The sequence below is a fragment of the Eleutherodactylus coqui genome, chromosome 10 (genome assembly GCF_035609145.1).
Source record: "Eleutherodactylus coqui strain aEleCoq1 chromosome 10, aEleCoq1.hap1, whole genome shotgun sequence".
NCBI lineage: Eukaryota > Metazoa > Chordata > Amphibia > Anura > Eleutherodactylidae > Eleutherodactylus > Eleutherodactylus coqui.
Genome location: NC_089846.1, coordinates 140,005,782 through 140,028,247, shown reverse-complemented (window position 1 = coordinate 140,028,247; position 22,466 = coordinate 140,005,782). Strand labels below are relative to the sequence as shown.

The window sequence follows — 22,466 nt, the reverse complement described above, 5'->3', positions numbered from 1 at the left end:
GTCCTGTCTACTATAGTGTAATGACTAGAAGAAGATTGCCTGAGGAACATGGACCTCTAGTAATGAAGACTACCACCAATATCCAGAGGAACATGGACCTCTAGTAATGAGGACTACCACCAATATCCAGAGGAACATGGACCTCTAGTAATGAGGACTACCACCAATATCCAAAGTATATTTATACGTAGACCCTGAATTCGTCATTTTTATTCAGTTCTCACAGCAAAACATGAAAATTATCACAGGACAGACACTGCAATTACATCCATGATCAACGGAAGATGTAGTCGTGTAGATAACTCCCATGCCAACAAGGACCTTCTGTGTTTGCGCACATTCATTGCTTCTCTCGAGTGAATTGTAACTTAATTAATGAAAAAAACATCTCTAAAGTAAAAATCGTAAGATAAAGAAGAGGAACAAGAATATTACTGCTATTATTGACACTCAGTACAATGGAGCAAACCAATTCTCCTTGTTTTTGTTTTGAGGTACCATCACGATGAAAGACAACTCTGGAACATACGGACATATGCAATCTTGTTGACTTCGAAGCCAAGATCGGTTCTGAGCGCATTAACAGGCCAAAGCTTTACTTTATAATATAGCCACAAAAACACCGTCCCGTTCTGAAAAAAACCAGTAGAGAGCCAAGTGTGAAAGAATTGTGTATATACAGGGTACAAGAAGACGTGCAAAGCATTGGCAGGTTAGAGTCTGGAAGACAGAAGATTGGGGCCCACCCTTCTCTCTTAGCCCTGGTGAAGCTCCTGCAGTCGTTCTGCTGCCTTCCTTAGCTCTTCTTCTACTGCTTGGATGTCCTTCTCCTTAAAAATACACACAAAACAGTAATATAAATGAACAATCGATTGGTGTAATACGTTTCTACATTTTTTTCCCATTGAGTAGACTAGAGGCAGCATGTCTGAGTAGCACAGCATCCATCTATAATGGAGGCCATGTACCAAAGAAGTCCAATTGCATCTGAACACAAAGCTAGAACAAACTTTGGGTCGAAATGTCTTTTTCAGTTCATAGTATGCCAATATCTTAGTTCGAGAATGGAATTGGCTCACACATCCAGAGAGCCGCTGCTTCTAATTGCCACATATTTGAATCAAAGTGTATGAACCCATTGCCACAACATGGTAACTTCCTATATTTGGATTCCTACACAAGCATAGAAAGAAGGACTGCTTTAAAATAACATAACATGTCTGCCATGATGCAATACCCAAAGAGGGTCTCTGACTCAACAGCACAGTGGTCCCCTAAAAAAACCCCAAAAATGGGTCTGAGACATATCCTCTGCAGGCACAACCTCACAAGTAACCAATCCACCAAACAGCCCCCTCCTATCCATGTGAACTGATCAAAAGTTCATCTCTCTACTTGCGAGTAAATTGTAATATTTTTAAATGTTTTTAGAATTTGGATGTGTGGAACAGTTTTTTTTTACTTTTTTTTTAGACATAGTTCACAATATGACTATCTTCATGCATGAATAGTGATGAGTGAACAAAATTTCGGTTGAGCTGGTCCAATCAACTCATGCAAAAAGTTCAGTTTGGTTTGAATTAGTCCAAACTGAACCAAAAGTTCCCCCAAACTCCTAAAAGGGGTGTATAACACTGTCTAAGAGCCATAAAGCCCTGTATAATACTCTCAGTGTTATACACCAGTGAACAGGACAAGTGTTGAGCAAACAGAACCAGTAGAACCTTTTCTCAGGTAGAACTTTGCTAAAAGCTCGGTTCAGGTTTCTGTCAAACTAGACTTTTAGCAAAGTTTGACCCGAAACAGGTTTCTACTGGATTGGTTTGCTCAATGTTACCCATGATATATGGTTTCCTCCATTTACGAATGACTAATCCAACACTTGGTATGTAGGGATGCATGTAGACGCCCTCGAATCTTGTCTGGTTCAGGTAACTCTCCTCGGGTAATGTAAAGCTGACTGCAGACTTTGGAATTCAAATAAAATAGCATTTGATAAGTAGTCATAAAACCGGATTACAGCACACAGGCAGCAATATCGCTAACATTGATATTGGTTTTATCTTTGCCCTGTAATAAACCTAAAGGGAGAGAAAGAGAAGTGGGCAAAGCCCTGAGGGAGGGGCACAAGAACACTAAAACAGGGTGCTCCAGAGTCACCGAGCAGAAGAAAGAAGCGGAAGAGGCTAGAACTGCTGTGCAACCCAATGGCGGTGAAATAAGCCCTACAAGGATATCAGTAGTAGAGTATGAATGGACACTTTGTTTAGAACCGTAATGCGTTTCGAGGCATACGCCTCTTCATCAGACAGCTGGACAAAATATTTGGCTGAGAACTGGTCCATCATAGTCCAAACGGCTAAAATAATTCTAACCTGTCATATGCAGCTGTAAACCTTCATGACTATTTCTATTATCCGACCACGGTGAGCAGAGGTGTAACTTGAAGATTCGGAGCCCCAATGCAAAATCTGTAACAGGGCCCCCCAACTATAATGCTTCATTTTTACTACTAGACTCCCTGTACAGGAAAGATAGGCCTTATGGGCCCCCTAAGGGTCCTGGGCCCGGGTACAACAGCACCCCCTATAGCCAAGCCCCTGCTGGTGAGGCTGTGGCCATGCCAGGCCATGCAGATGGAGAGGAAAGAGTGTGAGGCAGACAGAGCAGGAAGGGGAAGCTCTAGGTGGGATATCTGCACGGTCTGACCTGTACCTTGACATGGCCACAGCCTCCCCAGGGTTGGATAATAGATATAGTCATGAAGGTTTACAGCTGCATATGGCAGGTTAGGATTGTTTTAGACATTTGGACTATGATGGATTAGTTCTCAGCCAAATATTTTGTCCAGCTGTCCAATAAAGAGGCGTATGCCTTCGAAAAGCATTACCGCTGGTTCCAAATAAAGTGTCCAGTACGGGTCACCCAGAGGGTAACGTCAGCAGTGCCCTTTCTAATTTGTCCAAATGCGCAAAGCATTTACAACGGCCCCAAATATACACCACGGATATACTCCATGGATACACGGACACAATGCTGCCGTGCAGGCGTCCTCGTAACAAAGGTAGCGTAAGCGCCAAACATGCTGCTCAGGTCTAGGGTGCATTTACACATTGCAATTTCGCAGCCTTTTTTGCTGTGATCATGTGCAAATACACCCAACGAAAAGTGGTATTGTTTTTGAGGCATGACTGAGTAGAGCCGGAGACACACAATAGCCCAGTGTCCACCTCCTCTTCAGGCCCTTTTACATGGAATGATTATCGTCCAGGTAATTGCTGAATAGTGCGGAATGGTAATGGTTCAGTGTAAGCACAGCCGATGATAGAAGGACAAATGCCCATTGCTTCACTTATTTTAACTATAATCGTCCCATGTAAACAGGCAGTTGGTCATCTATGAACGGCTGCCTGTTTACTCCAAATGGAGGTGGGTGGCCGGAAGCGATCCCCGACGCGCTCCACCTCCACTCAGTGAGCAATTATTGCTCTTTTGTGGAAATTCAAGAGTGATATTGTTGGGACAACTGCTGGGCACTTAAGCACTGGACGGTCGTCCCATGTAGGACCCTGATCTCCACTCTTGACTCTGGGGACTACATGGACATGAATTCAGTGTGTGCATGCCTGGTTTCTGAATGTAAGTGTATGGGTGTCTCAGGGTCTCTGTTGCAATACCTGCTGCACATTCCATACTTCGAGGGGTTAACCAGCACTCAACATTTTTTTTAACCTGCTCAGGCTTGTCTTTAAGCATAAAAAAGTTATACTCACCGTATCCGATACCCTACCACTCCCTTTCCACCCTGCTGCTCTCTGCTTCCTGCTACAGCAATGACATTATCTACACCAAAACCATGTGACAGCTGCAGCCAATCACTAGCTCACATGGCCCATTGTTGGGACGCCACTGCAGAAGAGAGTGGAGACCAGTACAGGACTAGGCATGGCAGAGCAGGAGCAGCAGAGATTGGATGAGGTAAGTATGAATTTTTTTTTCTATTTTTCCATACCCATAGCAAGTTTCAAAAAAGCTTTTGGGGCGTTATAGCCCCTTTAAGCTGACTGCATATGTACGGTCCTAAATTACCAGTATTTGCTATTGCCGCCGGGCTGGTGGTCTACTGGCCTGGGGAACACCCTGCACACAGGGCACTACAACCTACAGATGCTATCAGGAGGTGAATGCCCTCATCATCTCACCTTAGCTCTGTGTTCTTCACGTTCTTCCATTTCTTCCAATTCCCTCTCCTCTTCCTCCTCTCTATGATCATGATTTCCAGGCCTTCCATTATAATGGTGCCTATCTCTTCCCATCTCATCTTCTTCTTGACCATAATAGGCCCTCTCTCTGTCCATTTCATCTTCTTCTGGGTGGTGGATATGCCTCTTGTCTTCCCCAGGAAAACCATGCATATGGGTCTTGGCGTTGAAGTATTTCATGCCTCTATCTTCAGACTCAAACTGGGCTGTTTCTTCCTGACTTGGGTCCTCTGCCATCCTTCTTTGTGAAGCTCTTTTTCTTTCTTCCCACTCTTCATGGTTCCTGTGATACCAGCCATTGTTGGCCCCATGGTAGCCCCTTTCATGATCTTGTTCCTCTGAGCTGTCTTCCTCACTCTCATCACTAAAGTGCTTTTTGTCTTTTGTCTTGGTGGCCGCATCGCTTCGCACTTCTTTCCCATCTCTTTTCATCCCAACCTCTCCTTTCTTAGCAGGGACGTCCCTTTTTTCCTCTTCTTCCCGCAGTAGCTTGTGAACCTTCTCCTCAGCGGATGTGCCATGTTCCTTCTCCTTCACCTGCACCTTCTCTATTTTCTCAATCTCTTTGGATTCCTCATTCTCAGATCCTCTTTTGGACTCAACATTTCTTTTGGGAGGAGGGACAGGAGTTTCACTGGTTCTCTTTTTAAGCTCCTCTTCCTCGATACTGTTCCTTTCTGCATTTAGCCGTGACTTTTCTAAGGACACAATGTATGCAAACATGTTAACTTGTGCATTACTCATGCAAACATATCCTGATTGAAGCCATGCAATAGTACGATGCATACAGATATACCCAACTACAGCCCGTGCCAACCATGGGGTCGGGTGGGTATTTGATCACTGGATATAGCCTTGAAGATTCCAGAATTCTGACAGTCTGCCTTAATAAAAGGCTATGCAACCAACAACATATCTATACATGGGCAGACATACTGAAGGAACCGAGCCTCAATGGTGGGGAGCCAGATGAGTGGAGTGAAGAATGAGGAAGTATTGACATAGTGAATAGCATGGAGATAACGAAGCAGAAGGAAAGAATGATAAATGGGTAGAGCATTAACATTAGGGCAGACCAGAAACAAAAGTCATAGTAACACAGTCAACAGTACAGCGGAGAAAGGAGACAGCAATGATTGATCGGGTGACACAATATATGTAAGTTACCTTCGCTCAGAAAAGTTGTTGAAGCGTGCGAACGGCAGTCCTTCATTTGCTTTCATGCAGAGCGATGATTGTTCATTAGTTGTTTGCCAACATATCATTCATAGGGGCATCTCCAGGCAAAGATGTTCACAAGACATTCTAATACGAATGACTGTGACTTTACACCAGAGAACTTTTTGATCACCTTATCACGGGTCCCCTACTGGTTGTCGTGGTTACACTAAACAACTATAGTTTGAATTTGCTCTTTCGAGTGATTATTTGGCCGATATTTGCCCCATGTAAAGGTACCTTAAGAGACTCTGTGCACAAACATATCAGACTAGACCAAATAACATCAGCATATGTCTCTAGCATTCAACCGGCCCACCAGAGATCCCGAGGGTCCTCCACTGGTCGATGACACAATAATGGGCCCAGGAGCCCAGCGGAAGACAACTCTACTTGTTGTGAAGAGAACTTTGTGATAGCAAATACAAACCGCAACCACGGGGAAGTTGTGTTGGCGTTTGCTGCAACAACCAATGGCGTGCATAATAGAGATAGGGCCCCATAGCAAAGAGTTAAATAGACCCCCCCATTACAGGGTAGCATTTTTCCACCCAGGACAAAAGTGCCTGGTGCTTATATCCCATTCTCTAACACTGGGCCCATTATACTACCTCCTGGTCCCTCTTTGGAGGAAGCTTATATATATTCTCACTATCCAGTAGCGGAGGATGCCATCAGGGCAGGGCCCGCTCTTTCCAACGGCCCTATAGCGGTTGAGTAGTCTGCCTCTATGGTATTGCACACTTGGCAGCGACATACAGTTATGCCCAAATTATTCTTCTGCTGGTATTGGGCCACTAACAGTCTGTGGTGAGATGATTGTAACTTGATCAGCCGTTCATCAATCATGGCGCTTACAGAAAAAGTATGTTAAACTACATAAAGAGTACATAAAGTACTCTTGCATTGAGGATTGATGAGGAGGGAAGCTATATCGCAGTAAGGCCGAATGCACACGGCCGGGTTGGATCCCGCAGTAGAATCTGACCCGGTGCCCAGCCGCTGACCGCTGCGTACCTGCCGGATTCTTCAGAATCTATATTGCGGATGTGCCGGCCAGCGCACGTATCGTACAGATTATGCTGCACCATTGCTAGGTGATGACGCAGATTTAGCGACAGGCAGTAGATCAGACAGCTTCCATTGACTTCAATGGAAGCCGTCCATGCGGAATCCACACTGAAATAAAACATACTGCGATTTGCCCTCCGCTTGCGGACATTGAAAAGCGATTTTTTTTTAACAGTATGTTTATGGCCAGGATTTGCTGCGATCCGGATTCCGCAATGTAAATACGCCCGTGTGCATTGGGCCCGATGCAAATAAAAGAGCTCTTACCCACTTGTGTTTTTTAACGCTGTGATATTGCCGCGTTTTTTTACGCAATTGTCAATGGGACTTTCTAATGTTAAAAACTCATCACAAGTCGGAGCTTCTGCAATTTTTGTGCGATGCGTTTTTAACATTAGAAAGTCCCATTGACAATCGTGTATGACGGCTTCAACTTGGGGGACGAGTTGGCGTTTTTATTTGTAGCATTTCATTCTCTTGTGAGGCAGGATGATCCGAATCAGTCAGTTTGGGATTGTCTGCGGTTTTTAAAATAAAACCAAACCAAAAAAAAAAACAAAAACGAATTCGCCGTCCCGGATAAGTCACACGATCATTTTACAGTCCAGGGTATTATCTAACATTGTCAGTTCATCCCTGACATACAACCATCGGCAACCTATGATCAGGTCGAGCAAGTGCCGATGCGGAGAAAGAAGGAGCCCTCTCCGAACCCTCTAGATGCTGCGGTCTACAAAGACAGTGGCATCTAAAGGGTTAAGTCGCTGGGCTCGGAGCTAAGCTCCATTCTGAGGTTGCAGTGGGACCCTGACTTCACGTTGCAGCTGTGATCCCGCTCTGATTACTTGGGGCTCAGCTACTGATTGTACACGTGCGATGCGGGAACTGCTGGCCCAACATGCCATACATATACGGCGCCTGTTAGGAAGGGGTTAAAGGGCTCTACCTCCTTGGATCATCACTGCTCAGTAGAAATGTTACCTGCTGGAACCCTAAAGGCCCATTTAGACACAACAATTATCGCTCAAAATTTGCTCAAAAGCCGTCTTTTGAGCGATAATCGTTGTGTCTAAACGGTCGGCCATCCTGCACTGTTCGTTTATCGCTGATATCTAGCAAGCTAAAAATCAGTGATGCACTTAATCAGCACCGTACCCCGAGTGCTCAGCGGGATACCAGCTAATAGCATTCTTTCAGCTGGTATCCCGCACGGAGCTCTCAGGGATAGCTCAGAGAACAAAGCAGCTGTATGCAGAAGACAGCGCTCCCGCTGTCTTCTGCATACAGGAGGAGCCTTCATTTACACACTAATTAGCTACTTAAGAGCTATGCCAAGTGATAGCTTAAAACTGTCAATTTTGAGCGATCATCTTGCTATGTAAATGCACCTTAAGGCTGCGGTCACATGGGGTGTAAATCCTGAGGAACTCTTGCGGAATGACCGCAGCGGGACCGCATGGAAATTCCGCAAGATTTTCGCAGCAGAAAGACAGCCTCAATAACCGCGGGTTTTGAAGTGGCTTTGCCGCCTGTATTCTGCTGCAGCCATCTTTCCCCATAGAGAGTAGAGATGGCCACAGTGGAAACAGCGATACAATTGACATGCTGCGGCTTTGAATTCCGTGCGGCAGGTCAGTTTCAGCGCAGCTTGGCCGCAACGGCTTTTCCACAGCGTGTGGATGAGATTTCTGCAAATCTCATCCACTTTGTGGCTAAGGCTCAAATTTAAGATTGCCGGAGGAATTTCCATCCGGAAAGTCCGCATGGAAATTCTGCGGCAATTTCGCCCCATGTGAACCCAGCCTAAGTGGTCAGCTATAATCTGTTGGGAAACCTGCTAGGTGTCCACTTTCCCTACAGCGCCACCACAGGGGAAACTAAGCATTACACAGTGCCCCTTCATATCAATAGGTTTTCTAAGCAATGCAGGACACCACAGGTCCTCCAGAGCGACAGATGCTCTTTGTAATGTCTTTCCACTCGGGCCAAGAGAAGAGGAACCTAAACAGAACCCCCCCCCTTTATTAATGCAGAATTCCTGCATAATTAGTATGAAAATGTGTGTTTTAAAGTAGACGACCCCTTAAAGACCCTCCTAGATGCTGATAAATGTAATTCATGAAACTGAAGACACAGGAGGAGGACTCATTGGTGCTGGTTATTGGTTACACTTACTGGTTATCTATAAGCGAAGCAATCCTCCATGTCGAGCAGCCATTGTAAATGTTAGGTCATAAACAGGAGATTAAGATCTGTGATTCTACGGTTATTATATCGCCCTGCCATAAATTCTTATCTCATCTTGAATATGGGATGCAGTTAGGAAATGCAATAAAATGACAGTTATTTTATAATATTCCTCTAACTAAACCACAAAACATCGATTTTAGTAAATACGACTTTCGAAGGGGGATCTCATCTGACACACTTCTAGCAAATTCACAGGATATGCCATATGTGCTCGATAGATATGGGGCCCAGCTTGAATATCCTAATCTATATGGAGGATGGGGTGTCCGGTGACCCCTTATTTGTCAACTCTTGGCTGCTGCATTCTCCACTAAGTTCCATGGAGAAGTGGCGGTGTGCCACCATAACTCCCACATACTTCAATAGAGAGAGCCACCCTGGCAATGAGCTAGGCATAGCGTGTGTGCGGGGTCATCGGGCTCCCTACTCCTGATAGTTGAGATCCCCAGAGGTGATTAAAACAACCCTCTGGTTTGGGGACAAAATTCTGTTCCGGGGCCGGAGGACAATTCGCTGGTTACGGGCCCCATTTTCAGCTCTTTTAAGACGGCTGCCGAAATTTTTCAACTACCTTATCATTGTGCGCTGCTCTGTCATTTGCCAGCACTGATCACGTGAGCAGTGATGGCCAATTAGAGAGCAGGTACAGTGCTTTGATGGTCAAACACTAGCAATGCACTGTGGGGATTAGGTAGTCTGAAGATTGCATCGGCCATCTTGGATGGCCAAAAATGGGACCCGTAACTGGTGCATCAAAGGGGCAGCAGAAAAGGACAACATATACCCTCTCCCAAAACCAGTGGATAAACATCCCTTTTATGCCTGGGGCATGACCCTGTACACTAGCTTCTATGTGATATGTAAGTGATAATGTGAAGTTATGGCATGGCAGTTGGATATAATGTGGTTCATTGTTATATTGGAAGAGCAAATTGCGTAGACAGGATGAAGGACATCGAATTTAGATACCATCTTGGCTCGCAGTGCAAGAGCCACAACCTGATTCCTGCAAACAGTAAATGAGCCGGAGGGTAAATCTTCTTGCGCTGTGATACAATGGAGGATGGTGAGAGAAGTCATATATTGTATAGAGGAAGCAGCAGGTACAAAATAACATCTTTTGTTGGTTTATACTACTCTATTATGAGTGTCAGGAGAGAATCCCTGTGCAAAGGCTGTACGGAGGACCTCAGCTCTCCGCAGCCAGTCCCACCATCCCTACTTAGGTCAGCAGAGCTTCTTCACACTTCAGTTCTATACAAAAGTAAGTGGCAACCCCTCGAGGTTCAATAGGGTTTGGTTGTCAACTTTTTAAGGGCTCCCTGTTCTGTAAGCCCAAACCATTAATAGAATCAGTTCTGTGGGTTGGAAGTGTTATCTAGACTAAAAGGGCTATCCAGGACTTTTACTATTAATGACTTGTCCTCAGGATAGGCCATCAATAGTCGATAGGCGAAGGTCTGCCGTTCAAGATCCTAAGTGATCGCCAGGCCCACTGTTAGTGCAGTCAGCTCTGAAGGCAGATAGGGCTGTCTGTATCAATGCAGCCCAGTTGGGTACAGCAGGCATTGAATTCAATAGGAGCTGTACCTGTAATACCAAACCAGGCCGCTGCAATGTTAACCAAGCTACCGACTTCCAGCATGGTCTACAATGACAGTGGGCCTGGAGATCAGCTGGTTGGTAGGATCCTGAGCGACAACCCCGTTGATCGACTATTGATGACCTATCCTGAAGATAGGTGATCAATAATAAAAGTCCCAAAAGTCCAAGACAACCCCTTTGAGATGAGGAGTCCCTTATTCAGGACCGTCAAGGTCTGATCACTAGCCCATCCTAGTCTAAAATGTAAAACCTAAACCCAGTATGAATTAATTCCTACTAAAGTCCTACAGTCCAGAATGATTTGTAATCGGCCAACATTTTGCTGATTTGCTTAAGAAATTTCTAGCGTCATCAGTAAGAATTATTTTCATATTTCCTTTCGACTGGCACTAATCAGTTACCTTTATGAGTCAGATCCTCCAGTTCTCTGAGTAAATGTTGGTGCCGCAGCATGGAGATCAGCCGCTCATCTGCAAAAACCCAAACATCCTGCCTTTAACAGAAGGTCCATAGATGTCCGCAGAACAGCCACATTCACAGCATGCTCTTTGTAAGTCACAGCCACATTAAGACATGTTATTCCTCCTTGACTTACTTAAAGGAACAGTTTCCCTGAACTACAGATCCTACAAGTTTGCAAACATCAGGAGGGTAACTCTAGGGGATGCAGATGAACCAAGCCCTGATTATTGAGGGAGCCCAAAGGTTACTCTATCAGATAAGAAGACACTAGTATTATAAATGGCGCACGCTTGTTGGAGGGTCCTGCCACAGATTCTGCATTGTCGCCCAGAATCTTCAAGACACAGCTCTGGGAAACATACAATTGAAGACCCTTACTAAGAGAGTCTGAGGAGGATATCACAGGGCAATCAACATGGATCAACAGGGAAAATAGAAGAGCAGGAATTCTAAGAGATAGCTCCCCACCTTCTTTAAGTATTCGGATGCAGCCACTGCTGACCCTTTCTGGCCCAGATGAAGACAATGATTCTGCTAGGACCTCCATGATACATCTTGTGACCTAGAGAAACAAAAGGGCATCATGAATCTAGAGACATAGTCCAATTTACAGTCATTACTGTGTTCTGTTGATCCAGAAGAAGACAATAACAACACCCTAGTGATTAATGGTCAAAGAGCAACTCCAGTTACAGATGAAAATCTGTTCCAATGCATATTGTGATCCTTGAGGGTGGGATTATAGTTCAAGATATTCTTAGTTGGTCAGGCCAGTGGCTTTATGGTCTTAAAGGGGTTGTTCAGGGTTGGATAAAACATGGCTACTTTCTTCCCAAACCAGTGCCACTCTTGTCCACAGGTTGTGTGTGGTATTGCATCTCAGATGATTCACTTCAATAGAGCTGAGCTGCAATACCAGAGACGACCAATGGACAGGTGTGGCCTTGCTTTTTGAAGTAAGCAGCCACGTTTTTCTAATCCTGGACAACCCCTTTAAAGGGCTTATCCAAGATTCGAAAACAGGAATTTTTTTCCAGTAACAGGGCCATTCCCGCCGATAGGTTGCATCTGGTACTGCAGCTCAGTTTAATTCCCTTGAATGGAGCAAAATTTTAGATGCAAAAATTCTGCCAAATGAGAAGAAACCTTTAAAGGGTTAATCCGGGATTTTAAAAAATTCTGGTCACTCTTTTTTTCCCACCAGAAACAGCGCCACTCTTGTCCATAGGCTGTGTCTGGTATTACGACTAATCACTATTTATGTGAATGAGGTTGAGTTACAATACCAGACACGGCCAATGGACGAGAGTGGCGCTATTGGTAGAAAAAAAAACCTTTAACTGCGCAGTTATGTAATATTGTAAGTGTAACCAATATAGGAAACAATGCTAATCTATCTGAAAGCTCCCCTCGGGGTCGGCTAAAGAGCTCCCGCTCACACAGCACTCGTCATACGTCAATATGTCAGACTGTTCGCGGTCTACAGAAGGATTACGTTACTAATTAAGCCGGAGTAAATCGTGTTGCCTCGGCTCTGAGAGTTCCTCTTATCGATAATATTGAACAGCGACCTTCTGTTTGATTTCAGGGAGCTCAACGACCTTTTTTCGATTGTGACAACCCAACAGGAGTAAGATGATTAATTAGGGTAGTTGACAGCACAGAGAAATGCAAACACCAGAATGTGGGAGAAAAAGCTTCCTGGACCCTGAAGATCTGTTAATGAACTAGACACTAAAGGCGGGGTACAAGATTCCAGAAGCAGCGCCATAGCTGTCCATTGGGTTGTGCAGCAGACCCAACCTGTGGCACCATTTGTGTAAGCTAATAGCCATGATTGTCTAATCCTGTACAACTCCTAAGTGAAGGCTATCCCCATTGGATACAAAAGGTTTTGCACACGGGGGGGGGGGGGGGGGGGGTAATTACCTGCTTTCCAGATCCCTCTCCCTGGGAAAGCACATATTGATATTTAACATTCCCAATTCTTCTTTCCCCCTATGTTTGGCATGAGAGGAATGTTGGGTCACCACTAGACCAACAATTACCTTATGTCTATGGGTAGTTTTATTCTTTGTTCAGCCAGTAGACCATCGGCCAGTAACGACATGAAATAAAATAGTAGTCACCCAGAAAGCAACCAAGTGGTCACTAAATGACCTGACCTAACCCACTAGTCATGACACAATGCCACCATCCTTACCTTTCTTCGGAGTTCGAAATATCCGGAGATGAATGGTGCAAGATGACCAACTGAGAAGAAAAATGACTTTGCATTCTTCTGCTTTCCTGACATAGTAACATGAAATCATTTTTTTTGTCTAAGTTGGTCATCTTGCACCACTCATCTCGGGATATGTCAAACCAAGAGGACAGCTAAGATTGGACTCATCTGGAAAATGAAGATCAGTAGAGTGGATTAGACTATATTCTAGATGGAAACTAGGGGTTGGATCGCTAGAGAAGACTTCATTGACTGCTGCGATGTAACGTGAGGTCATACCCATCCTGGTTTATCAACCCAAGGCAACATTAGGACCAGATGTGACCAATGTATTAGGAGATATCGAGCAGTTCTGATGATCACAGACTTCTATAACATGAAGGAAAATCTGTGAAAACCCTTCCATTTCTCAAAGCGTAGCGAAGTATGGATCTCATCATGCTTCAGTAGGGGTCCGGGGTCTGGGCACTTGTGGGGTCTTATATGGCTGCCCTAAGGCGTATCATGTTGACATTTCTATATAATGGCATTCCACAGAGATTGACTACTTGCATTAATTATTTTATTGTAATGTTTAATGCTCAAATGGGAGAAAATAAAAAAACAGTGGTTACCCATCATAGAGAAGTCCGAATTCCTTTTCCAACCTGCGCTAGAAGTGAAACTTGAGACACCTAAGCTTTATGAGATATTACATGTAGAGTAGTTCTGTAGATCAATAATCTCCAACCTCTAGTTCTCCAGTTGTTCGGAAACTACAACTCTGAGTATACCCTGACAGCCTCAGGCCAGGAGTTGTTGCTTCCTAACAGTAACAGGTTAGATAGTGTCCATACTTTACACATATATTAACCCCTTTAGTGGCACGCCCGGAAAAGCGCCTAAAAATCAGTGTTAAAATGTGCTGAAGACCACCTAAACCTGCCACTGAAGGGGTTAAATGAGACATGTATAACCAGACCATGCATGTATAGCATATATGCATCCAATGCCCTCACCTTTTCTTCTTCTTCGGACAGCTGGCTGGACAGGGGCATGGTGGAAACTAAGAGATAAAAGGCAAAGATGAATTCTTTAAAGTAGATGACACTTTTGACTCTTCATAGAGCGCCCAACAGCAGCGACCAGTCGGGAGACCCAGTCATTAGTCTTCAATAAAGGAGATGATGTGTGACCACATCAACCTGAAGCCACCATAAATGACCAGTCTGAAGTTTATCTTCTATCGCCTGAAGACTCACAACTCATAACAAAAGGTAAATCTACAGAGAACTGCTTAAAGGGAAGAATCAGAGAAAAGACAACAAGATGGATGGAAACAATCACAAGTACCAAGAACACGGCACCGAGAAGACCCCAACACTGATATGGTCACCAGACGTTGGGGACACCATAATAATGAATGTGTTATTAGAAAAGCAATGGTTCCTGATCTCTTAGGAAAGTACAACTCTCAGCATTGTCTGCATTAGGGCATTAGAGCTGTAGCCACCGCCTCAAACCCCTACTGTAAGATCAACTTCTAATATAAGGTATCGATGGCGGCATTCACCTCATGTGACATTTGGTGGTAATAACCTAATTAGCGGTGTGAAAGACGATAACTCCAGGGATTATAATGACATTATCGGACTAGATCATGTATAATTTATGACTTTGAATGAGATCTAGTAATAGGATTGATGTCCCTGGTGAACGTCACGTATTTGGAGTTGGACTGCAGACTGATTTGGTATAGAAGGCATCGATAACTTCTTATTGATCAGGATCCGTCTTGTCATGTAGGATTGCAGATCCGGCTCTCACCTTGGAGGGGTCTCCACTGACAGCACAGGAATAACACTTGGCAGACTGCAGATCTTACCTTGCATGCAGACAGCTGCAAGCAGTAAACACTTCACAGGACCCATTGTGGATGTGCTGATGATGATGATGGTGGTTGTAGCAATCCTCCAGCCCCGGCTCTGATGAGGCAGATACAGGAAGGATGCAGATAACCTGAGCCCCAGGCTGGACCACAATTTGCACAGTCTGTCTGTAGCTGCAGAATATATAGCTGGCAGAGTGCACGGGGAATGTCGTCACATTGACACCCCCTCCATCTGCCTGCTCTTTACCTGTGGCTCGGCTTACACCCCCACCCATGCAGGTGGCTCCATCCAGCAATCCCTTTAGGAATATGGATTATATAAGCCTTCTAGCGTAGCGACTGCAGGAAGATACGTAGTATGACATGTAATATATAGATCAGCTACATTATTAATCTATAGGAAATAAGCAAAGCTGTAGAAATACATAAAGTTACATTAAAAGGGAAACTCCGCTAACATACTCCTTCTGTAATCATTCATTAGGAAGTTATATTTGTAGCCGCGTAACTTGAAGCTCCTGCAAAATTGTATCAAGGGAATTAACTAGCATGTGCCATTTATATGGTAGTGGTGTCCTCGTTAGTGGTGCCTGTAGCCGCCAGGGCCTGGGTGCCACTGCTACTTCTGCACCCCCTATAGCTAGACCATTTGCTTAGCAACAATCATAAAGTGGCCCATGGGAGACAATCTCGTTAGTCTTGTGCAGATCCAACATTGTCACTCCACACACTAGCAGTAAGGCACCGCTGAAGGTCTTCATGCCTGAGCTCCAACACGTAGACCTCAATGGACTCATTGCCTATGAGGATTGGGCTAAGATTCCTCAGGAAGCGGACTGGCTATACATCATGTTTACAGCAGGTCGTAACAGCAAAGGGCCGGGGCATAAGTATATGGGGGGCACCAGGCCCAGAGCTCTAGGGGGCCCCATAAAGTCTCTCTTCCCCACGCTGCAAACCAATGCCGTCTCTGAAGCTTTATAGTTGGGCGCCCAGTTCCAGATTCTGCACTGGTGCCCGGCGGCTGCAGGTTACGCCTCTGGTAGAAGGTGATCTACTAAAGTACTGAAGACTCTTGCCAGGAGGGGTGAATAGTTCTGAGACTGCAGTAGATGTTAGAAGTGACATGAAGAAGCCGCTCGTCATATTAGTTGGGTTCCGCTATTTAAATTGCAGGTTTTTTAAAACATTTAGTTTGCAAAATAGGCAAATTAACCTAAAATGCGATGGTGGTTGAATAATTCTCACTGGAGCGGTAGAGCGAGTATGACGGCTACTCTGAGCTCAGTCATTGGCGTCTTTACCCCCTTCCCTATGTGTGCCCGCTTATGGAGTCGGCTCAGGAGCAAAGTCCGCTATACATATACACGCAGCGGGTGTTGGCCATCCATCAGAGCTGACATCCACCCGCAACGCCCACGATCGGAGATAACTCCGACAGCCGTTAACCCTTTAAATGCCACTGTCAAGTCTGAGAACAGCATTTAATTAAATGTCCTAAAGCCCCCCCCCCAACAATGAGATCTAAAGGCCCCCCATCGCTGCCATGAATAATAGTCTATAAGAAGTGCCTGTGGCGCATTGTGATCGATCGCCTGCCAGAATACAGTTAAACAATACGATGGTCGTCGAATCAAAGAAATAAAAAGACTTAAAAAGAAAATAAATTGGCATCGCTGCATCTGCCAAACATCACATGATGAATGCCAAACGGCGAACGCCATCAGGAAAATAGATGCGATCTAGAATGCGCTTTTTTCTTTTTGTCCACGCTGCAACCAAGGGAAAATCGAATGAAAAGCGATTGAACAGTCATATGTATCCCAAAACGGTACTAACAACTATGGCTCCGCCCACTTGTGTTATTTTAATGCGATTGTCAATGGGACTTTCTAATGTTAAAACTGCATCGCCCAAAAATCACAGAAGCGCGAACTGCGATGCGTTTTAACATTAAAAAGTCCCATTGACAATCGCGTTAAAAAAACGTAAGTGGGTGCGAGCCGCTACAGGTCACCGCGCAAAAGATGAGCTCTCCAAAAAAATGGTGCAGTTGCAGTTTTCTCCATTTCTCGATATTGAGTCTTTCAGCACATTATATAAGTGCAATAAATGATAAACAATCATACAGCGAAACATAAAAGCGACGGCAAAACGAAAAAGGGCCGCAGCGGGAGGGGTTAATGATCCAGCTGGAATGGACACCGCTCCAGAAAACCTGATAAGATGCCCCCCAAACACAACAGGGACCCACCCGAGCCTCCAGACAAACACCTACCTGCCGGCTCCTCTGTATTGGGTCTTAACTCCATTGTGGTAAATCTCCCTTCACCCCTCAGGGTTACATGTTGTTGGGGCGGCTGGCAGGATTACAGCTCCGTACACCGATAACAGAATAGGCCCCTCGCACCCGGCGTTGGGGTCAGCTCAGGGTTTCCTTCTCTCTGCTCCATTTTTGGATGCCAGAAACTGAAACCAATGGAGAAAAAAAAATAATGTTTTTTTTCTCTATTGGTTTCAATGGAGTTTAAAAATTACGGAAAGGCTTCCATTTTGTCAGGTTTCTATTTTTTTGGGATGGAAAATGGAGGCTGCAGACTGCGCCACTTTCCTGTCCCAAAAACCGGAAGCCTAAATAGAAACAACCTGAAGCCTTTCCATATTTTTTAAGTGAATGGGGAAACAAACAGATCCGTTTTATTTCAGTTTCTCTCCTCCAAAAAAGGCGCAAAGAGACAGAAATCCTGAACGGACGCCAACGCAGGTGTGAGAGCGGCCGTGCAGCCATTTATGTCCGTCTCTAATTTCATATGAATCCAACAGAAAAATGGTGGAATGTTCCATCGGATGGATTTCGGTTCTATGCTTCTAGGAAAGAATAGCTTGTTTTTATGGACAGCGCCCCGCGGAGCCTCGCGTCTACCGAATTGCGGTTTTCTTGCGTGTGGAAAAAATAAAAATAAAAAAAACACAAGAGCTTTCAATAGTTTCAATGGTGATAAAAAAAAAAGAAAATCCCATTAGCGTTGCAGTTGTACGGCGAGTGCAATGCATTTTTTAACGCTCCCATAGAAACGTATGGGCGATTCCTTGCGCGTCGTTTTCACGTGTCGGATTGTAATATGGATGGAACGCGCTGGTGACAATCTGTGCGTGAATCCAGCCTAATAGAGACACCAATGGAGAACAAAGCAGGAGGACCGCCGGCAGGGCCACATCGCTGCGGCCGTGACGAGTCATTACGTTAGATCGCCTTCGCGTTGAATCGCTGGATCGTCCCTTTAAAGGGGCTTCTGGGACTTGAAGAAAAACGAACCTTAAAATATCATAGAATAAAGAAGCATATATACTTCTATACTCCAGCGGCCGCCCCTCCAGGGCGGGAAGCCCTTGAAACCCACCGGCCAGTTAGATGCCATACATTGTACATGTGACCGCTCAGCCAATCCCAGGATTCCGCGGCCATTGAAGAATCCCCCCTGGAGCTTGGGATTGGCTGAGGGGTCCCACACACAATAAACTGCACATGACCGTCCACCGGTCCCTACAAGGGGAGCAGACCAGACCTCCATCACTGGATGGGGAGCCGCTGGAGGAGGAGAGTATCTTTATTCTTCTTTATTTCACGCCCCTTTAAGCTTCTTGTGTTTAAAGGGGTTTTCAGGATTTAAAAAAGTCAGTTTCTATAAAGATGTTTCAATAGTGTAGAAAAAAAAAGATGTTTTCTATAAACAGCACCCCTCTTGTGCAGAGGTGGCGTCTGGTACTGCAGGTCAGCCGGACACCAATCTGATAAAACTCCCTTAAAGTCCGTTTTACACCAATTATTGTTCAAAAACTTGTTTAGGCGATGAAAAGGACCGGTAATAATTCAGAGAAAACGCAGAAATGATCAAATGGCGAACCATAAATCATTCGCTAATCGTCGGTTTAAATAGCGATCATTCAGTCGTTCTCATTTCCTTATACAGTGAATGTGAACGACTGAATGATTGAGTGACCGGGCCAACCATGTATCTGCCTGTATAGACAGGCTGACGGGCGAACATGGTCGTCATTCGCTTGTTCAAGCGCTAAGTGGATAGGTGTAAAATCCGTAAGTCAGGCTCGCACATCCCGTCCGTGCTGGGGGGGGGGGGGGGGGGGGCGAGGTCCATGATCATTCGTTTAAAGTGATCGGTTCCATAACCTTTTCCGTTGCCAGGCATACGCTGCCTCACAATGGCGCTGATATTGTGCGAGGCACCAAGGGTAATAATACGGGAGAGAATTAATGGTGTTCGTGGCAGACCTGCAGTTATTGTATAAACAGTCGCTGCTCCATCCGCCTCTTACTATTGTTCCCCGCAGATCCCTGGCAGGTGTCCTCCTCGCCATTGTGTCCGCCTTTGTTTGTAGAGTGCTAGCTGCAGGGGCCGCTGCCTGCCACCTGCTTGGGGATGGAAACAAGCCTGGAGCCACTACAAGTGTGGAGACGGAGGGTTAGAGAGCGGCACAAGCCATTTACTAAGGAACCTTATTGTAAGGCTTCCAATGATATGACATTATGTAGCTGTAGGAGCGATTAGCCCCGGCTGATTACCCTCCCTGCACAAGGACCACACATGCCAATCAGTCCTGCCAGGAGTACATGCTAACAGAGCCAGGACTGGCCGGTGCCCGCCCACGGCTGGAGAGTCCGTTGTCCAGATTGTCATCCTCATACATGTTACTGAAGATATACCTTCTATTTATCCCTCCGCTTAAATCCTCTGTGCTGCTTGCTTGCTGTGAATTGGGTATTTTGCAGTTCATCTGTTTGCATTGGTACGTTCATCTATTGCTAAATGAAACTTTACTTTTAGTCACCTCTGCCATCCACCTCCCCCAAATGGCATCTTTCACCCATCCTTGTTGAGATGCTTGTCTTATCTAAGGAGCGCAATAAATCCCCCCCCTCCCTTGCGGTCATTAGGTTTGCAATGCTAACGTCAGCTGGCCAGTCAATTGGAACCTGATTAGCCACTCCCAGCTGTTTCCTAGTTGTATCTTTTAACTTTCACTGTAATATCAGTGTAAGCATGCATGCCACGCAAATATAAGCTGTATTAAGTATGGCTGGATGAAGTATGATGCGCTTTGACCATGGCAGTTCATCAGGGTAGGAGACAGGTAGGCCACAAACTCTACCTAAAGGCTTTACACTTTAAAGCTATCGCTAATGCTGTCACCTCTGTTCTCATTCTTGCTCTCAGTTTCAGAACTTCTTTCACGTGCCCACCTCTGGGGCACTCTATTCACATTAGCCCCTCTCTCCTGTCCTCCCCTACGCACAGCTCGCATGCACTCTTTACCTTCTTGCTTAGCCTCAAACCCCCTAATGCCACTAACAAAAATAACAGTTGCCCCCATAAATCTCCTAACCATCTGCTCACCTTTGCTATCCTGCTGCTACTAGCTGCTGGGGATATCTCTCCGAATCCTTGCCCACCCTCCACTGCTCCTAGCTATTACCCCCTACCTGACTCACTACTAAAATCCCCAAGCCCAACAGCTAGCCCATGCATAGCCTCCCCTGACTCCTTTAAATGTGCCCTCTGGAACTGCCAGTCAGCATGTAATAAACTCCCCACCATCCACGACTTTTTTACTGCTAAATCCCTAAATCTGCTCGCTCTCACAGAAACATGGATCCAGCAGTCTGACACGGCCTCCCCTGCTGCACTGTCCTACAATGGCCTGCAGTTCTCCCATACCCCGAGATCAGATGACAGGTGAAGGGGAGGAGTAGGTGTGCTTCTCTCCCCGAAATGCACCTACCAGGTCATCCCCCCTGTACCCTCACTCACTTTTCCATCATTTGAGGTACATATGCTACGGCTTTTCCGCCCGCTGTCCATGCGACTAGCAGTTATCTACCGCCCCCCAGGTGCTGCTCGCCTGTTTTTGGAACACTTTGCTGCCTGGCTCCCCCACTTCCTATCCTGTGAAATTCCAACCCTCATCTTAGGTGATTTTAACATCCCCACTAATGACCCCAACTCCCCATCTGCCTCTCAGCTTCTATTGCTCACCTCCTCCCTTGGTCTCTCACAACTCACAGCCTCCCCCACTCACAGGGATGGCAATACTCTGGATCTGGTCTTCCTCCGTCTCGGCTCTGCTGCCAACTTCACTAACCCCCCTCTCCCGGATCATAACCTCCTCTCTTTCTCAGTCACGCTCCCTAACATCTCTCCAGACCCACCTACCTACCGCACTTACAGGAAACCTTCAGGCCATTCACACCCAGGACTTTGCTGAATCCCTACAGTCCTCTCTGTCCCCCATCTCTCTCCTCTTCTGCCCCCACCTAGCTGCCGCTCACTACAACACCGCTCTCAAACATGCCCTGGATGAAGCGGCGCCCCCAGGACCCGAGCCATCCGATGTAGAACGCGGCAACCCTGGCTCACGCCTCAAACGTGCTTCATCCGGCGGTGCTCTAGAAGTGCTGAACGGCTGTGGAGGAAATCACAAACGTCCGCAGACTTCCTCCACTACAAATTCATGCTCAGAACCTACAACCTCGCCCTCCACCGCGCCAAACAAGTCTACTTCACCTCTCTAGTCTCCTCCTTACATTCATGTAAGTGAAAAGAAAGCCTACCCTCCAAAAAGAGGTCCAGAACCTTTAAAAGGGGTTTCCGGGTTCTTGTAAATTAAACTTAATCCACATTTAGATGGTCATAATGTGTAATTATGACCAACAGACCCAAGACTCCTGCAGCTCAAGTACACTGTCAAAAAAGAAAAAGCAAGCACCTAAAAGTTGTCTTTTTGCTACAAAATTTGGCATGCAGCTCCATCCCAGGCAGATCTGTAAATGAGAGCTGTGGTGATTAGATGAACAGTTTTGCCACCTGATGCCCTAAATATGGTTCCCCCCTTGTCCTATAAGAGGCTCCTTGTGTGTAGTGACCTCTTCTTCCCTTTCTGTAGAGCTTGTTGACCACTAGACGCCTCTACGACACAGTGGAAGAGATTTCACCCCGTTACCAGAGGGGGGCGCATTATTGGGATGGGAGAAGCTGGATGGTCGTATCGATGAATTGTCCCCCACCGGGCCGCTCTGATCAAACTGTTAGGAGGTGCTCGGACCAGTGGATTGGGGCACACAAGGTGACGAGGCTCAGGCCGCCCCCTACAGACCACCAGTAGAGAGGAGCGTCTGACCAGACTGTTAGGGGGGGGGGGGGTTTGGACCAGTGGATGGGGGCACACAAGGTGACCGGTCTCAGGACGCCCCCTACAGACCACCGGAAGGGAGGAACGTCTGACAATGAGTGTAAATCGAAGTTTGATTACCTGAATACCCAGTGGTGAGCTACGTTTGGTGGCCTGAGTAGGGGGAATGTGGTGGCTGCGATATAAATGGCAAAATGCAGCTCCATCCCGGCTGTCTGAGTGTAGGCTAAATGTGTGTTTAATTAACAGTTCTGAAGCTTCCTAATATATTCGCACTTACATTTTTTCTAATGTTCAA

The 22,466-nt window shown here is 45.8% G+C and overlaps 1 protein-coding gene across 1 annotated transcript; it reads right to left on the bottom strand.

Annotated features, from left to right (window-relative positions):
• Positions 1 to 176: 176 nt before the first annotated feature.
• Positions 177 to 15,127, bottom strand: CCER2 (coiled-coil glutamate rich protein 2). The gene is made up of 6 exons (XM_066581935.1): positions 14,957 to 15,127; positions 14,091 to 14,137; positions 11,337 to 11,430; positions 10,808 to 10,876; positions 4,203 to 4,960; positions 177 to 830 (listed from the first exon to the last, which is right to left on the bottom strand). Exons 1-6 carry the CDS (start codon positions 15,000 to 15,002, stop codon positions 756 to 758), a joined length of 1,089 nt encoding a protein of 362 aa, XP_066438032.1. The 5' UTR covers positions 15,003 to 15,127; the 3' UTR covers positions 177 to 755.
• Positions 15,128 to 22,466: the final 7,339 nt, after the last annotated feature.

What these genes read in the sequence shown, in the direction of transcription:
- CCER2 (XM_066581935.1), bottom strand. Translation starts at nt 15,002, where the DNA reads ATGGGTCCTGTGAAGTGTTTACTGCTTGCAGCTGTCTGCATGCAAG. An exon ending in CATCCGAATACTTAAAGAAG is followed by an intron (nt 10,877 to 11,336) that starts GTGGGGAGCTAT and finishes GGGTTTTTGCAG; the next exon opens with ATGAGCGGCTGATCTCCATG. An exon ending in GGAGGATCTGACTCATAAAG is followed by an intron (nt 4,961 to 10,807) that starts GTAACTGATTAG and finishes TTGTGTCCTTAG; the next exon opens with AAAAGTCACGGCTAAATGCA.